Genomic DNA, 16,878 nt, shown 5'->3' with positions numbered 1-16,878 from the left:
TGAACATATTGTTTGCTTACCTATGAAACCCAGCCCATTATAAAAACATGTTTTACCCATAAACTATTTTCATTGACATCAGTGTTTCAGCGAGTCCTACCTGGCACAGGGTCCTGGAAATGATCTTTAAACCACCTAAACAAACCATTCACAGTTGGGAAAACCTGCCCTCTGTACCGATATCCTTCTGGGGTGATGGTTACAAACTCTACCCTGCAAGACAAAATGGTGTGGCGATGAAAATTATGTTGTTGGATGATTATTGCCACTTCCACAGATACACTTTTACATATACATATACAATTAATATAGTCCTCCCTATTAAATATGCGGCACCTCCAGGAAACATTTTTCACCTCTCTGTGGAGAGGTGTCCTTACATCCTAACCTTGAACTATGCAGAAAACCATCTCCAGAAGCACAGTGCCCAGGTCTAAATGTTTCTTAAAACTCTCACTAATCAATTTACACTTTATTGCCTAAATAGTCCATTGTAAGAAATAGTGGCATTATGAGAAAAAAGATCATTTAAAATCATTCATATGATTTTACAAATTAAGCCTTTAGTTTAGTTTAGAGATACAGCACGGAAACAGGCCCTTCGGCCCACCGAGTCCACGCCGACCAGCGATCCCCGCACACTAACACCATCCTACACACACAAGGGACAATTTACACTTATACCAAGGATACAAACCCAAGCCAATTAACCTACAAACCTTTACAACTTGAGTGTGGGAGGAAACCGAAGATCTCGGAGAAAACCCATGCAGGTCACGGGGAGAACGTACAAACTCCGTACAGACAGCACCCGTAGTCAGGATTAAGCCCGGGTCTCTGGCGCTGCAAGCGCTGTACGGCAGCAACTCTACCGCTGAGCCACAGTGCATTGCATAGCATGGAATATAGATATAGCATAGAAAGAGGCCCTGTGGCCCATCGGGTCCATGCTGACCCTTAACCACTCGTTCAAACTAATTCCATGCTATCCCACTTTCGCATCCACTCCCTACACACTTAAGGGGAATTTTACACAAGAGGCAAATTAACCTACAATCCTGCACATCTTTAGGATGTTGGGGGAAACCGGAGCACCCGGAGGAAACCCACGCGGTCACAGGCAGAACGTGCAAACTTTACACACAGACAGCACCCAAAGTCAGGATTGAACCTGGGTCTCTGGCGTGGTGGGGCAGCAACTCTGCGGGCTGCAAAGCCGTAATGCCTAAAAACATTTTTATTCAGTCTCTAACACTATGAGCAACGGATTGGCTTTAATTATTTTCCACCGTGCCATTTTTGCCATAATCAGATTTATTTCCATAATTAAGATCACAGTTGCTCCTCAACGTACGATGGTGTTACGTTCCGATAAACCCATCGCAAACCGAAAATATCGTAAGTCGGAAACGCATTTAAATACGCCCGATCACGTGACCGAAAACGCGCTACGGCTCGCTGCCGTTTGACCATCGCGAAGTTGAAGCATCCTAAGCCGGGGAGCATCTGTAATGTCGAGCCCATCCAAAAGAAAGTGATCACAAGCTTATTAAAAGTGGCATTCCCACTTTTGGGTTAACAAGCAAGGTAATCATTACCGAGGTTTATCTGCCGAACATTGTGACATTTTGGAGACACTAACCTTGGCTTGGCTCGGGGTTGGTAACCTAACAAAAACTTCCCTGGCAGTTCCTTTGATGCGGACACATAGTAGGGAATAAATGAAGGCTTTTCCCTTTTGGATTTTGTGAGAAGCTCTTCCATTTTCTAGAAAGAAAAACAACGTTACATTTAATATTTACCTTGGGTCATGCAGGGCAGCCCAAGACAGAACGACAAATTGATCTTGGCCTGTGGATAACTAAAGTCGACAGCGAGACTGCTGACAGGACCTTACCCAATGTCTAAAGGTTGACACTGGAAAAATGTTGCATCAACCCCACTGCTAACTCAACCAATATTTAATGATACGAAAGGGCTGTCTGTCTGTCTGTCTGTCTATCTATCTATGACTAAAAATCCGCCCGTGCGTAGTTGGGGGAGTGTTGCTGCTCGGAGGGGGGGTGGGACCCGAGTGACGGGAGTGGCGGCAAATGAGATGGGGGGGGGGGAAAGAAGGAGTGCTCTCCTGCTGATGGCTGACGTGATGGCCGCCCGGGGCCGGGGTGAGTGGCTCCCTCTCCCATTTCCTCTCCCCCCCCCTCCAGCCCCGGGGGAGTTTTAAGGGGGGTTGTGGGGGGGATGGAGTGGGTGAGTGTCGTCAGTTGGGGGAGGGTTGCCGGGCCCGCAGGAGAGATGTGTGTCTTAAATGTGATCCAAGTGTCTCTATCAAATTCCAAGCTCCAACTTCACTGGTAGTAACTCAGCGGGACAGGCAACATCTCTGGATTCCTTCTCTCCAGAGATGGCTACCTGTCCCGCTGAGTTCCCCCAGCATTTTGTGTCTACCTTCTATTAAAACGGTTGATCAGGTAACTGTTACCGAGCCGGCCACATTTAGCTTCTGTATACTAGTACCTTGCGGTCTCCACCATTGCACTCCTGGTAATATTTATGATAGATCAAGTCACGAGCAAAAGATGCCATTGGCTGCACAAAACGAGCCGTAATTTCATCAAGGTCTTCAAATTCCTGGATAATAATGCAAATCAAGTTTTTTGTGTCAATAAAATCAAACAAATGAATACATCACGTAAGTGTACATTAATTGTAAATACCTGCAGAATCATTGCAGAAATGACAACCTGAATGAAGTATTAATTACAAACACATTGTAAATGCATTGAACCATATTTGATCTGAAGTGGAAAATGTGTTGACAAGTAGATTCGAACATGGATGAAGTATATTTGAAGATGCATAATGTGTTTTCAGGTAGATTTGAAGATGAATAATGCGCCAACAAGTAGATTTGAACATAACGTGCGCAGTAGTAGATCCAAACGTGGAGAATGTGTCCACTGGTAAATTTAAGCATGGATAACGTGTCCAGTAAAATTGAAGAGATAATATTTTAACAAGGAGATTTGAACGTGCAAAATGTGTCCACTAGTAGATTTGAACATGGAAAATATGCCAACATGTAGATTCTGGATAATGTGTACACTAGTGGATGTGAATATGGATAATGAAGTGACATATAGGTTCAAAAACGATTAATGTCCCTATAAGTAGATTTGAACATGAATAATGCATTAAGTAGATTTGAACGTGGAGAATGCATCCACCAGTAGATTTGAACATAATGTGTGCACTGGTAGATTTGAACATGAATAATGCATTAACAAGGAAACATAGACAATAGCTACAAGAATAGGCCATTCGGCCCTTTGAGCCAGCACTGCCATTCATTAGATCATGGCTGATCATCCAAAATCAGTACCCCCTTCCTGCTTTCTCCCCATATCCCTTGATTCCCTTAGCCCTAAGAGCTAAATCTAACTCTCTCTTGAAAACAGTAGATTTGAACATGGATAAAGCCTCAACAAGTAGATTTGAAGATTGAAAGTATATGATAAAATTAAATGTTTGAAATAATCGCCTATAAATTTGAAGGAAGCAGAAAGCTACCAACTGTGTACTTCACTTGTAAGTAAAAGTCAACATATTGGCAACTGTGTGGCATGACCCACGAGCACCAGAAATTCCACCAAGAAGTTATAGTCAATAGACAAATGGTGCAGTAGGCCATTCGGCCCTACGAGCCAGCACCGCCATTCAATGTGATCATGGCTGATCATTCACAATCAATACCCCGTTCCTGCCCTCTCCCCATGTGAGACTGCACAACCAGCGCTACTCCCAGCAGACGAGTCAACAGTAACAGTTAAGGAATACACAGTAAATGATGGCAATCTATCCTTGTCTTTATTTTTATTTATAACTAGACCAAATGGACCCGATGGGCCCAAACCTCTCCTGCATTGGTGCAGCACCCTCTCCTCCCCTCCCCTCCCTCCTCAACCTCTCCGTCCCCTCTTCCCCCTTCCTCCCTCCCCCTCCCCTCCTTTTAAACTTAAAAATATGAATAACAAAAAATATAACACCGATGTCAATAAAACTACTTGCATTATCACTAAAGTGACAATGGTGAGTAAGGTGGGCCTAAAATTGTCGCGCTATCGTGTACCGTTTTGGCTGAAGTTCAGTCACAAACAAGATAACAAACGAGAGTTTTAGTATATAGATGAATGATCTCTTGCTATCCACGTTGCCGCTGTAACACTGCAAATTTCCCCGGCGTGGGACAAATAAAGGAATATATTAACCCCTGACTCCGCTAAATAGACAAGTTCATAAAATGTGTACGTAATCTGAAATAAATTACAGTGCAACGTATTTTTCTTACCTCGGTGTTGATCAAAAGAGACTGTCCCAAACTGAAGGCGTTCTCCTTGCGTTCTTCTCTCACGTCGATATGCTGGTAGATCCCGTCGCTCACTTTCCAGGTGACGGTGAGGTGATTTGCTCCTTTGCTGCTGGGTCTGATGATGACATCTCCTTGGTCCATGGTCTCCATCATCTTCTCAGCCTGCTTGAAGTTGATGTTGTGGAATGATGGGTGGACAATTACCCGCTTGATGTACGCTGAGAAACAGAAACAAGTCATTAAACACAATCGTTTCGAGCAACGACAAACTCTTCACTTCAAATAACACAGCTATGCTTTTCACAAAATGCTGGAGTAACTCAGCAGGTCAGGCAGCATCTCGGGAGAGAAGGAATGGGTGACGTTTCGGGTCGAGACCCTTCTTCAGACTGAAGAAGGGTCTCGACCCGAAACGTCACCCATTCCTTCTCTCCCGAGATGCTGCCTGACCTGCTGAGTTACTCCAGCATTTTGTGAATAAATACCTTCGATTTGTACCAGCATCTGCAGTTATTTTCTTATACAGCTATGCTATAATTTTTTTTAATAAGTTTAAGAAATAAGGTGCGGCATAGTGGCGTGGAGGTAGAACTACCGTCTTACAGTGCCTGAGACCCGGGTTCGATCTTGCCACGGGTGCTGTCTGTACAGAGTTTGTACGTTCTCCCCGTGACCTGCGTGCGTTTTTCTCCAAGATCTTCAGTTTCCAGCCACGCTCCAAAGACGTACAGGTTTGTAGGTTAACTTGCTTGGCTTAAATGTAAAAAAATTGTCCCTAGTGTGTGTAGGATAGTGTGGGGATAGTGTGTGTAGGATAGTGTGGGGATCGCTGGTCGGTCAGGACTTGCTGGGCCGAAGGGCCTGTTTCCGCGCTGTATCTCTAAACTAAACTTAATAAAAAAAGATGTTTTCAGTTCAAATCCTCATGTTAGAACATAGAACTGATGTGTCGGAAGGAACTGCAGATGCAGGGTTATACCGAAGATATCCACAAAATGCTGGAGTAATTTGGCAGGTCAGGCAGCATCTCCAGAGAGGAACAGGTGAGGTTTCGAGTTGGAACGCTTCCGATGCAGCCTGACCCGTTGAGTTACTCCAGCATTTTGAGTCTTCAGAATAGCACACAGCCCAGGAACAGGCCCTTTGGCCCACAAGGGCTGATGGCAAGACAAACACTTATCTATCTGCACATAATCCATATCCTTCCATTCACGGTACAGATGCTCCTCGACTTACGATGCTTCGACTTGCGATATTCCAACTTTACGATGGTGCAAAAGTGATACACATTCAGTAGAAAACGTGATGTTGGGTAGGTCAGGTGGCTGTGATGTTCAGTAAGTTAGGTGGCTATGATGTTGGGTAGGTTAGGTGGCTATGATGTTCAGTAAGTTAGGTGGCTATGATTTGTACCAGCATCTGCAGTTATTTTCTTATACTAGGTGGCTATGATGTTGGGTAGGTTAGGTGGCTATGATGTTGGGTAGGTTAGGTGGCTATGATGTTGGGTAGGTTAGGTGGCTATGATGTTGGGTAGGTTAGGTGGCTATGATGTTGGTAGGTTAGGTGGCTCTGATGTTCGGTAGATTAGGTGTATTAAATGCATTTTCGACTTATGATATTTTCAATTTACGATGGGTTTATCAGAACGTAACCCCATCGTAAGTCGAGGAACACCTGTATATCCATATGCCTATCCAAAAGCCTCTTAAATGCCACTATTATTTCCGTGCTGTATCTCTAAACTAAACTAAATCCTAGTCTGTCGAACCACCCTCTGTAGTTAATATCCTCCAATCCAGGCATCATTCTGGCAATCCTCGTAGAGTCATACAGGTGGAAACAGGCCCTTCGGCCCAACTTGCCCACACTGACCAACATATTCCATCTATACTAATGCCACCTGCCCGCGTTTGTCCCATGACCCTCTATGATATGCCACCATAGCATGGTCATTTATTTGTTACATGTACCGAGGTACAGTGAAATTAATTTTTGTATACAGTTCAGTACAAGTATCACTATACATAAGCACTTAGATACGTCTTGGATCATAAGTGATAGGAGCAGAATTAGGCCATTCGGCCCATCAAGTCTACTCCGCCATTCAATCATGGCTGATCTATCTCTCCCTCCTAACCCCATTCTCCTGCCTAGATAAGCAGCTCAGATATAGTGTATGTGTACAGCAGTATCTCAGATACAGTGCATGTGTACAGCAGTATCTCAGATACAGTGCATGTGTATAGCAGTAGTACACTAAGACAGTATATAGAGTCGTCAGTTTGGCACCATTTTCAAGTCCCAGTTGTTGTAAGTGCAGGGATCTTAACCTGATCGTGAAGGCCTGAAGGGAAAAAAAAGCCTCTAAATAAATGTATGATCTTCTCATGAGATTGTGAATATTTAAACACCAAAGTGAATAACCCAGAGAGTCAGTGCTTGTGGCAAATTTAAGGATAAACTGTAAACTTGGGAGCTTCTCAATAATGGAATATTAGAAATTGCAAACAGCATCTGCTGAAATTTCATGAGATGAGGAAAAACTTTTTCACCCAGAGTTGTGAATCTGTGGAACTCTCTGCCGCAGAAGGCAGTGGAGTCCAATTCACTGGATGTTTTCAAGAGAGAGTTAGGTAGAGCTCTCAGGGCTAACGGAATCAAGGGATGTGTGGGAAAGCAGGAACGGGAAACTGATTTTGGATCAGCAATGATCATATTGAATGGCGGTGCTGGCTCGAAGGGCCCATCGGATGGCCTACTCCTGCACCTGTTTACTATGTTTCTATGATCGCATTGAATGGCGGTGCTGGCTCGATGGGCCCATCGGATGGCCTACTCCTGCACCTGTTTACTATGTTTCTATGATCACATTGAATGGCGGTGCTGGCTCGATGGGCCCATCGGATGGCCACCTCCTGCACCTGTTTTCGATGCTTCAATGACATACTTGTGCGTTGCTGCTTTTTCTTTGCGTCGTCTTCGACCTTTTGATCTGCTGCTTCGGAGTCAAAATCGTAATAGGTGTCCTTGGGCAACTTCCACTCATTGTTCTTATCCATCAGATCCGACGTCCGGCAAGTCAGGTCCACGCTGAACTTCTCAATGTCTATCTTCATGATCCGGCAATGTACGGTCATGCCAATCTACGAAGGGAAGCAGCGGTCAATCAATTGTTAGTACCACCCCCCCTGTGAGTCTGGATCTGGTTTGCAATCAAGTGGTCTCTACCTTGACCCTTTCTTCAGGGTGTTTCACATTCTTGTCACTGAGGAACTTTGTTGGGATAAAACCCGTAACATTGTTGTCCATCCTGGTTTTCACTCCGATCGCCTGACCCGGGCACGCACCGCTGTCAAAGTGATTCCACACCTGAGGTCGGAAAAATGGAAACATTTGGTGAATTTAAAATTAAAAAAAATTAAAAACCACAGACTTTGGGGCGGCACGGTGGCACACCGGTAGAGTTGCTGCCTCACAGCGCCAGAGACCCCGGTTCGATCCTGACCATGGGTGCTGTCTGTACGGATAGATCAGCCATACTTGAATGGCGGAGTAGACTTGATGGGCCAAATTGCCTTAATCTGCTCCGAGAACTTATGAATATTGTGACTGTGTTAGTTAAAAGTTAAGACCTAAATGACAATCAATGGCTCAACTTTTGTGGGTGAGGTATTGTTATTTTATGCCGTGGGAAGAAAATTCTCACAGGAAATTCTGGAAGTTCCCACCTACACGACTGCCAAACTTGGGTAATACCTGACAGGAAAAGCTATCACACCCCTTACTTACTGTTTTTTTTTTTAACAGTAAATAGTTATTTGAGCAGACAGGCAGAGACACAAAACTACCTTTCCAGATCAGAACATGTCCCAGCATGTTTTATAGCCACTGAAATAGATCTGAAATACAGTCACACTTTTGGAGGACACGTGCGACAGTGGAGGACACCAGCAACGTGGCTGAAGTTCAAGAGTCGGTGGGGGGGGGGGGGGGAGAGAGAGTTAGTGGAGCGGCTATTACTAAAGAGCGGCACGGTGGCGCAGCAGTAGAGTTGCTGCCTTACAGCGAATGCAGCGCCGGAGACTCAGGTTCGATCCTGACTACGGGCGCCGTCTGTACGGGGTTTGCACGTTCTCCCCGTGACCTGCGTGGGTTTTCTCCGAGATCTTCGGTTTCCTCCCACACTCCAAAGACATGCAGGTATGTAGGTTAATTGACTGGGTAAAATGTAAAAAATTGTCCCTGGTGTGTGTAAGATAGCGTTAATGTGCGGGGATCTCTGGGCGGCGCAGACTCGGTGGGCCGAAGGGCCTGTTTCCGCGCTGTATCTCTGAATCTGAATCTAAAGAGAAGCTGAAAGGGTTGAGGGTGGATAACCCACCTCGGCCAGATGGACCCCACCCTATAGTTCAGAAAGAGGTGGCTTCAGAGAGTGTAGAAGCATTAATAGTGACATTTCAAGAATCACGAGAATATTGCCAATATTACCCCGCTGCACAAGAAGGGAGCAAAGCAGAAGAGTGGGGTTTCGGTGGTTGGTGAGATTTTAGAGTTCATTATAAAGGATGAGGTTATGGAGTACTTGGAAGTTCATGATAAACTAGACCGAAGTCAGCATGGCTTTGTGAAGGGGAGGTCTTGCCCGACGAATCTGCTGGATTTCTTTGAAGAAGTAAATAGCAGGACAGACAAAGGAGAGCCAGTAGATGTTGTTTACCTAGATTTTCTGAAAGCCTTTGATAAGGTGAGGCTGCGAAGGAAGATGAGAGCCCATGGTACCAAAGGGCAGATACGAGAATGGATAGCAGGGTGGCTGGATGGCAGAAGGCAAAGAGGGGCAGTAAAGGGGGCTTTTTCTGGTTGGCTGCCGGTGACTGGCAGAGTTTAGTTTAGTTTAGAGATGCTGCGCGGAAACAGGCCCTTCGGCCCGCTGGATCCGCGCCGACCAGCGATCCCCGCACATTAACACTATCCTACACCAGCTAGGGACAATTTTTATTTACTAAGCCAATTAACCCACAAACATGTATGTCTTTGGAGTGTTGGAGGAAACCGGAGATATCGGAGAAAACCCATGCAGGTCACGGGGAGAAAGTACAAACTCCTTACAGACAGCACCCGTGGTCAGGATCGACACCGGGTCTCCGGCACTGCATTCGCTGTAAGGCAGCAACTCTACCGCCGCGCACCGTGACCGCAGAGGTCAGTGCTGGGGCCGCTACTCTTCACGCTGTATATTAATGATTTGGACAAGGGGATTGAAGGCTTTGTGGCCACATTTGCAGATAATACGGAAATAGGTGAGGGGGCAGGTAGGCAGAAAGCAGGGACTCTGCAGAAGGACTTGGACAGGTTGGAAGAGTGGGCAGAGAAGTGGCAGAAGGAATATAGTGTAGCAAAGTGTGGAATCGGAATAAAGGCGTAGACTATTTTCTAAATGGGGAGAGAATCCAGAAATCGGAGGTGCAAAGGAACTTTGAAGTGCTGGTATTTATTCACAAAATGCTGGAGTAACTCAGCAGGTCAGGCAGCATCTCAGGAGAGAAGGAATGGGTGACGTTTCGGGTCGAGACCCTTCTTCAGACTGATGTCAGGGGGGTGGGACAAAGGAAGGATATAGGTGGAGAAAGGAAGATAGAGGGAGATCTTGGAAGGAGGAGGGGAAGAGAGGGACAGAGGAACTATGTGCTGGTGCAGGATTCACTAAAGGTTAATCTGAAGTCGAATCGGTAGTAAAGAAAGCAAACTCAATGCCAGCATTTATTTCAAGAGGGCTTGTATACAAAAACAGGGATGTAATGATGAGGCTCTATGAGGCATTTGGAGTATTGTGAGCAATTTTGGGCACCATACCTGAGGAAGGATGTGCTGGATCTGGAGAGGGTCCAGAGGAGGTTTACAAGAGTGATCCCAGGAATGAGTGGGTTAACATATGATGAACATTTGACGGCACTGAGCCTGTATTCGCTGGAGTTTAGAAGAATGAGGGAGGACCTCATTGAAACTTACAGAATAGCGAAAGGCTTGGATAGAATGGATGTGGAGAGGATGTTTCCACTAGTGGGAGAGTCGAAGACTAGAGGTCATAGCCTTAGAATTAAAGAACATTCCTTTAGGAAGGAGATGAAGAGCAATTCTTTGCCACAGATTCTGCGGAGGCCAAGTCAATGGATATTTTTAAGGCAGGATATAGATTCTTGATTAGTACAGGTGTCTGGGGTTATATGGAGGAGGCAGGAGAAAGGGGTTTACGAGGGAGAGATAGTTCAGCCATGATTGAATGGCGGAGTAGACTTGATGGGCCGGATGGCCTAATTCTGCTCCTGTCACATGACCTTATGACAGGTAATTTGTGCACAGCAAGGTGAGCTTCAAAAACGACAATGATCAAACCATTTTCTTCATGTTCATAATCGATAGGAGCAGAATTGGGCCATTCGGCTCATCATGGCTGATCTCCCTAGAGAAGGCAGGAGAATGGGGTTAGGAGGGAGGGACAGATCAGCCATGATTGAATGGTGGAGTAGACTAGATGGGCCGAATGGCCTAATTTTTGCAATGATGGGCTGAACTATCTAAGAGTGGGGATTCTTGATCGGCATGGACAAGTTGGGCTGATGGATCAGTTTTTGTACTGTAGGACGCTAAAAACACAGCATCATAAAGCACCTGTCCAAGATATTAAAATGCTATACCTCACTAAGCTCCGGAAAGTTGTCTTGCTGGCAGAAAGGACATTGCCAAAGGCCCGTCTCATCGTTCCTGATGGCCTGATCATAACTCTCACCCTGAGGCCTCCTGTGAGCAATTCCAGTCACGTTGCACGTTATTAATTTACCTAAAACAGTTAAACCAAAAAAAAAACAAATGTTAAAAACGCAGGTATTCAGAATTCAGAAAATGCTTGAGAATATGTTTCTATTGGTGGGAAAGTGAGGAAGACTTTACCAATGTAAAACGTGTCTGGAGTTTCCTTTGTGAGCATGTTAAAGATCTCCTCAGAGTTTGGAACACGGCAAGGTATACGCAGATCCTTGTATCTGCAGCTCAGCTCGGCTCGAATGTCGTACAGCGTAATGCCTTTGTTACCATAGCCCTGTTAAATTAATCATTCAAAAATGAGAATTAAAGAACGTAGAACAGTACAGCTTAGGAACCTAGTGTTTTTGGCTTGCAATGTTTGTGCCCAACGTGATGCCTAGTTACACTGATCTCATCTGCCTCTACGTGATCCATATCACTCCATTCCCTGCACTTCCATGTACAATTCCATGATTAGTACGGGTGTCATGGGGTCATCGGGAGAAGGCGGGTAAATGGGGTTAGGGGGGAGAGATAGACCAGCCATGATTGAATGGCGGAGTTAGACCTGATGGATCGAATGGCCTAATTCTGCTCCCATCACGTATTTAGAGATACATTCAGATTTAGAGATACAGCGCGGAAACAGGCACTTCGGCCCACCGAGACCGCGCCGCCCAGCGATCCCCGCACATTAACACTATCCTACACACACTGGGGACAATTTTTAAATTTACCCAGTCAATTAACCTACATACCTGTACGTCTTTGGAGTAAATGGTTAAATTAGACAGGATAAATCGGACACCAAATTTTTTTTTTCTATTCATTAATTGGCACTAGAAGGAATTTTTATGTCTTTCGACTTTCGAGATACAGTGTGGAAACAGGCCGCTCGGTCCACCGAGTCCACGCAGACCTGAAATCACCCCGTAAACTAGCACTATCCCACACACCAGGGACCAGTTACAACTTTACGGAAGCCAATTAACCTACAGACCCTCCGTAACAGTCCCTTCACAAAGGAACTTAGAAAATATATCCTATCAAACACTAACGACATTTGGTACCGGCACGACAAAATTAATGAAAATAGGGAATTACTAATGTACCAAACTTGTTTAGTAGAGTTTATTGTCACGTGTACCGAGGCACCGTGAAAAGCTTTGTTGCGTGCCAACCAGTCAGCAGAAAGACAAAACATGATCATATTGAATGGCGGTGCAGGCTCGAAGGGCCGAATGGCCTACTCCTGCACCTATTTTCTATGTTACTATGTTTCTATGTTTCTATGATTACAATCGAGCCATTTGCAGTATAGTAGATACACTGCAGGGGGCACTTCTACAACACGGTGGTTGCATTGGCTATTTTCTATGGAGTGGTCTGCTGGAGCAGTAGCAACTCAGCGGTGGAAGGGAAGAGACTCGACAAGCTGGTCAGGAAGGCCAGCTCTGTCCTGGGTTGCCCCCTTGACTCAGTGCAGGCAGTGGGAGAGAGGAGGATGATGGCAAAGTTAACATCGCTGTTGGACAACGACTCCCGCCCCATGCAGGACACTGCCACTGCACTGAGTAGCTCCTTCAGTGACAGACTCCTTCACCCCAAGTGTGTGAAGGAGAGATATCGGAGGTCCTTCCATCCCGCTGCTGTGAGACTGCACAACCAGCACTGCTCCCAGCAGACGAGTCAACAGTAACAGTTAAGAACACACAGAAACCTGATGACAATTTATCCTTGTCTTTCCTTTTATTTATAATGAATGATCTCTTGCTATCCACTTTGCTGCTGTAACACTGTAAATTTCCCCGGTGTGGGACGAATAAAGGAATATTATTATTATTATTATCCGAATTATTATTATTATTCGATAACAAATTTCATTCTAAATTATAGTATTCATGCACAAAAAGGAGTTAAATATAGAACTTTCTTTCTGGTTAAATCAGTTGCAAGTTGATAAATATTTTCTGGCAATACATCAATCACAAAGCAATGTAGCAAATGTGACAAAAAATTCCTTTGAAGATAGACACATAATGCTGGAGTAACTCAGCGGGACAGGCAACATCTCTGGAGAGAAGGAATGGGTCGTGACCCTTCTTCAGACTGAAAGTCAGGGGGAGCAGAAGACTAGAGATATGGAAGGGTAGGGCGTGAAAATGACAGATCAAAGCAGACGATGCTCAACTGTTTTTGCCAAACAAATCTCAGTTGAAAAGCCGCGGTGGGGAATACTAACCTGCCTTTCCAGTTCTTCCGCAAATGCGTCAAGGTCGAGGTCTTTGAGTCGCTCAGGGTTTTCCAGAATCTCTTCCAGCGCCCCGGCGGGGTTGGCGTCCTCTGCCGACTCATCGTATTCCAGAGCGTCCACGGCCATCTTCCTGGCCCATTCGTACGTCTCAGGATGAACTCTTGATCCATCCAGGACCTCAATGTAGGAATCAGTACTGCAGACACAAACAGCTCAGCGTTATTTCCTGATCAACGTTATTTATCAAAATTACATTTTTCTTTCTTCCGTCCGTTCTATGTACAGAGTTTGTGCGTTCTCCCTGTGAGAATAGGTGGGACGTGTCGATGGGGCATGTTGGTAGGAGCGTGCAAGTTGGGCCAAAGGGCCTGTTTCAGCACTGTGTAGATGGGGCATGTTGGGCTGTGTGGGCAAGTTGGGCCAAAGGACCTGATTCCACACTGTGTAGATGGGGCATGTTGGTAGGAGCGTGCAAGTTGGGCCAAAGGGCCTGTTTCCACACTGTGTAGATGGGGCGTGTTGGGCTGTGTGGACAAGTTGGGCCAAAGGGCCTGTTACAGCACTGTGTAGATGGGGCATGTTGGACTGTGTGGGCAAGTTGGGCCAAAGGGCCTGACTCCACACTGTGTAGATGGGGCATGTTGGACTGTGTGGGCAAGTTGGGCCAAAGGGCCTGACTCCACACTGTGTAGATGGGGCATGTTGGACTGTGTGGGCAAGTTGGGCCAAAGGACGCTGTAAGACTCTATGAGGAGGGACTAGTGCAGATAATGGTGCTTTTCAAATTCTTTGAAAAATGGAGATTTGAATAATATTGTTTCAGAAAGAGTACACTAATCTTATGAAGACTAACCTGTCCCCTAAAGACGCCGTATCTATTTTAATAAACCCCGCACAATTGATGAAGACCTTCGGGCCCATGTGACACATCGTGACTAGCTGGGTCCTATTTTCCAAGCGAGTGTTATTCTGTTTGAGGATCTGCATCACAAAATAAACACCTGTTAGTGTGATCGATGCACTAAAGTTGAATGTATAATTCTGCAGCAGCAAGAGTTTATAAACCCAAACGATATTTTTGAATTACGGTTAAAACGCGCAAAGTACCTGTGTTCCAACACCAGGATAAGTGTTCAACCAAGAAAACCAAAAGCAATGCCCAAGTAGTATTTAATCTGCACATGCACTTAAGCTACGGGGCAATATCATATATATCATATCATATATATATACAGCCGGAAACAGGCCTTTTCGGCCCTCCAAGTCCGTGCCGCCCAGCGATCCCCGTACATTAACACTATCCTACACCCACTAGGGACAATTTTTACATTTACCCAGCCAATTAACCTACATACCGTCTAATATCTAACTTCATATTTCATAACAGGCAACTGAACCATCCTACCACAACCAGAGAGCAGCCCTGAACTGCTATCTACCTCATTGGTGACCCTCGGACTATCCTTGATCAGACTTTGCTGGCTTTACCTTGCGCTAAACGTTATTCCCTTATCATGTATCTACACACTGTAAATTATCTTTTTGCAAGAAACTACCCAGTAAAGCAAGTTTTCTCTGAAAAGACAACTTTTAAAAACTGTCCCTCTGTCACCCTTTCTGCATAATGCCTTTAACCTTGCTGTTGCTAGCTTCACCAAAATAACCACCAGAAGATGTTGTTCTTCACGGAATATTAAGCAAATTGGATTTACTGAGTGGAATTCGTCGTCCACTTGTGTCATTTGAGGAACTATGCTAAGCACTGTAATTAATAGAATACTAGACCAAGTGGACCCGTTGGGCCCAAACTTCTCCTGCATTGGTGCAGCATCTCTCCCCCCCCCACCTCCCCCTCAACCCCCCCCCCACCTCCTCCTCAACTCCCCCCCCACCTCCCCCTCAACCCCCCTCCCTCCCTCCCCCACTCCATCCCCCTTAATCCCCCTCCTCCCTCCCTCCCTCCCCCCCTCCCACCCTCCCTAGGAGATAGATTTTAAACTTTAAAATGTGAATAACTAAAAAAATATAACACCAATTTCAATGAAACTTCTTCCATTAGCACCAAAGGGACGAAGGAGAGTAAGGTGGGCCTAAAACTGTCGTGCTATCGTGTACCGTTTTGGTTGTAGTTCAGGAACAAACAAACAAATGAGAGTTTTAGTATATAGATAGATGAATAGAGATCCAGCCTTAAAGGATTGAAGTAAGTGGAAACCTTCTTTTGTACAGAAGATTGTAATTCCGTTGCAAGTGGACAGCAGAGGCTCGGTTGTTGAATAGATTCAAGACAGGCAAGATCGAAAGACTGAAAATAAGCAAGGGGCAGGGATTGAAGAATTACTGAACATTAGGAGAAACGGAGAAGATGGTGTTATGGCAGGAAAAGAGAAATTATGATCTTATTGAGTAGCTTGAGTTGAACGATCCACTTCTGTTTCATAAGTTCATAAATGATAGGAGGGAGCAGAGTTCTGCCATTCGGCCCATCAAGTCTACTTCGCCATTCAATCATGGCTGATATCTTTCCCTCTCAACCCCATTCTCCTGACTTTTCCCCCTAAACCCTGACATCCGTACTAATCAATAATCTATCTAGTTCTGCTTTAAAAATAACCATTGACTTGGCCTCGATAGCCTTCTGTGGCAAAGAATTCCACAGATTCACCACCCTCTGACGAAAGGAATTCCTCCTCGTCTCCTTACTTAAGGAACGTTGCTCTCGAGCTTTCTTAGTAAAATAGTGTTGGATTTCCTTTCGTACCTTCTGCAGGTGTGATCCTTTACGAGGTCCCAGACCACAAACATATTGGACCAGTGCTTGAGTGTGTGGATGCGTTATCGCCCTGTTTACATCCACACCTACTTCATTCACTCGGTTAATGAATTCACAGTAAAGCGCACTCAGTAGTTCTTCTTTCACAACTTGTTCCTGGGAGAGGGTGTAGGAAAATATCAAGTGGTTTAAATCAAGTGGTTTAAATCTCTTCATTCAGTTTGAGTGAGAGCAAAAGTGAGATTGATAGGATGAGATAGGGGGAAAGGATGAGAGGGGAGAGAGAAAGGGAAAGGGAGGGGGAAAGGGAGGGAGGGGGGAAAGGGAGGGAGAATGGGAGGGGGAAAAGGAGGGAGGGAGAATAGGAGGGAGAATGGGAGGGAGGGAGAATGGGAGGGAGAATGGGAGAGAGAAAGGGAGGGGGAAAAAGGGAGGGGGGAAAGGGAGGGGGAATGGAAGGGAGGGAGGGAGAATGGGAGGGGGAAAGGAAGGGAGGGAGAATGGGAGGGGGAAAGGAAGGGAGGGGGGGAAAGGGAGGGGGAATGGGAGGGGGAATGGAAGGGAGGGAGAATGGGAGGGGGCAAGGAAGGGAGGGGGAATGGAAGGGAGGGAGAATGGGAGGGGGAAAGGATGAGAGGGGAGAGAGAGGGAGAATGAGGGGGAATGGGCGGGGGAAAG

At 45.6% G+C, this 16,878-nt stretch overlaps 1 protein-coding gene across 1 annotated transcript in view; it reads right to left on the bottom strand.

The window, feature by feature from the left end:
* supt6h (SPT6 homolog, histone chaperone and transcription elongation factor) overlaps positions 1–16,878 on the bottom strand; it is an 82,078-nt gene that overhangs the window by 14,411 nt on the left and 50,789 nt on the right. The window contains exons 23-33 of the mRNA XM_078422569.1: positions 16,189–16,356; positions 14,281–14,408; positions 13,416–13,623; positions 11,321–11,468; positions 11,068–11,210; positions 7,601–7,741; positions 7,320–7,515; positions 4,349–4,587; positions 2,518–2,631; positions 1,643–1,767; positions 101–213 (exon numbers count right to left, since the gene is read on the bottom strand). Coding sequence (XP_078278695.1) covers positions 101–213; positions 1,643–1,767; positions 2,518–2,631; positions 4,349–4,587; positions 7,320–7,515; positions 7,601–7,741; positions 11,068–11,210; positions 11,321–11,468; positions 13,416–13,623; positions 14,281–14,408; positions 16,189–16,356 — 1,723 coding nt within the window. The remainder of the gene's footprint in view (positions 1–100; positions 214–1,642; positions 1,768–2,517; positions 2,632–4,348; positions 4,588–7,319; positions 7,516–7,600; positions 7,742–11,067; positions 11,211–11,320; positions 11,469–13,415; positions 13,624–14,280; positions 14,409–16,188; positions 16,357–16,878) is intronic.

Source organism: Rhinoraja longicauda, chromosome 26 (assembly GCF_053455715.1).
Source record: "Rhinoraja longicauda isolate Sanriku21f chromosome 26, sRhiLon1.1, whole genome shotgun sequence".
NCBI classification, from domain to species: Eukaryota; Metazoa; Chordata; class Chondrichthyes; order Rajiformes; family Arhynchobatidae; genus Rhinoraja; species Rhinoraja longicauda.
Note: the sequence above shows the minus strand (reverse complement) of the source record. Positions and strands in the feature narration are given on the sequence as shown.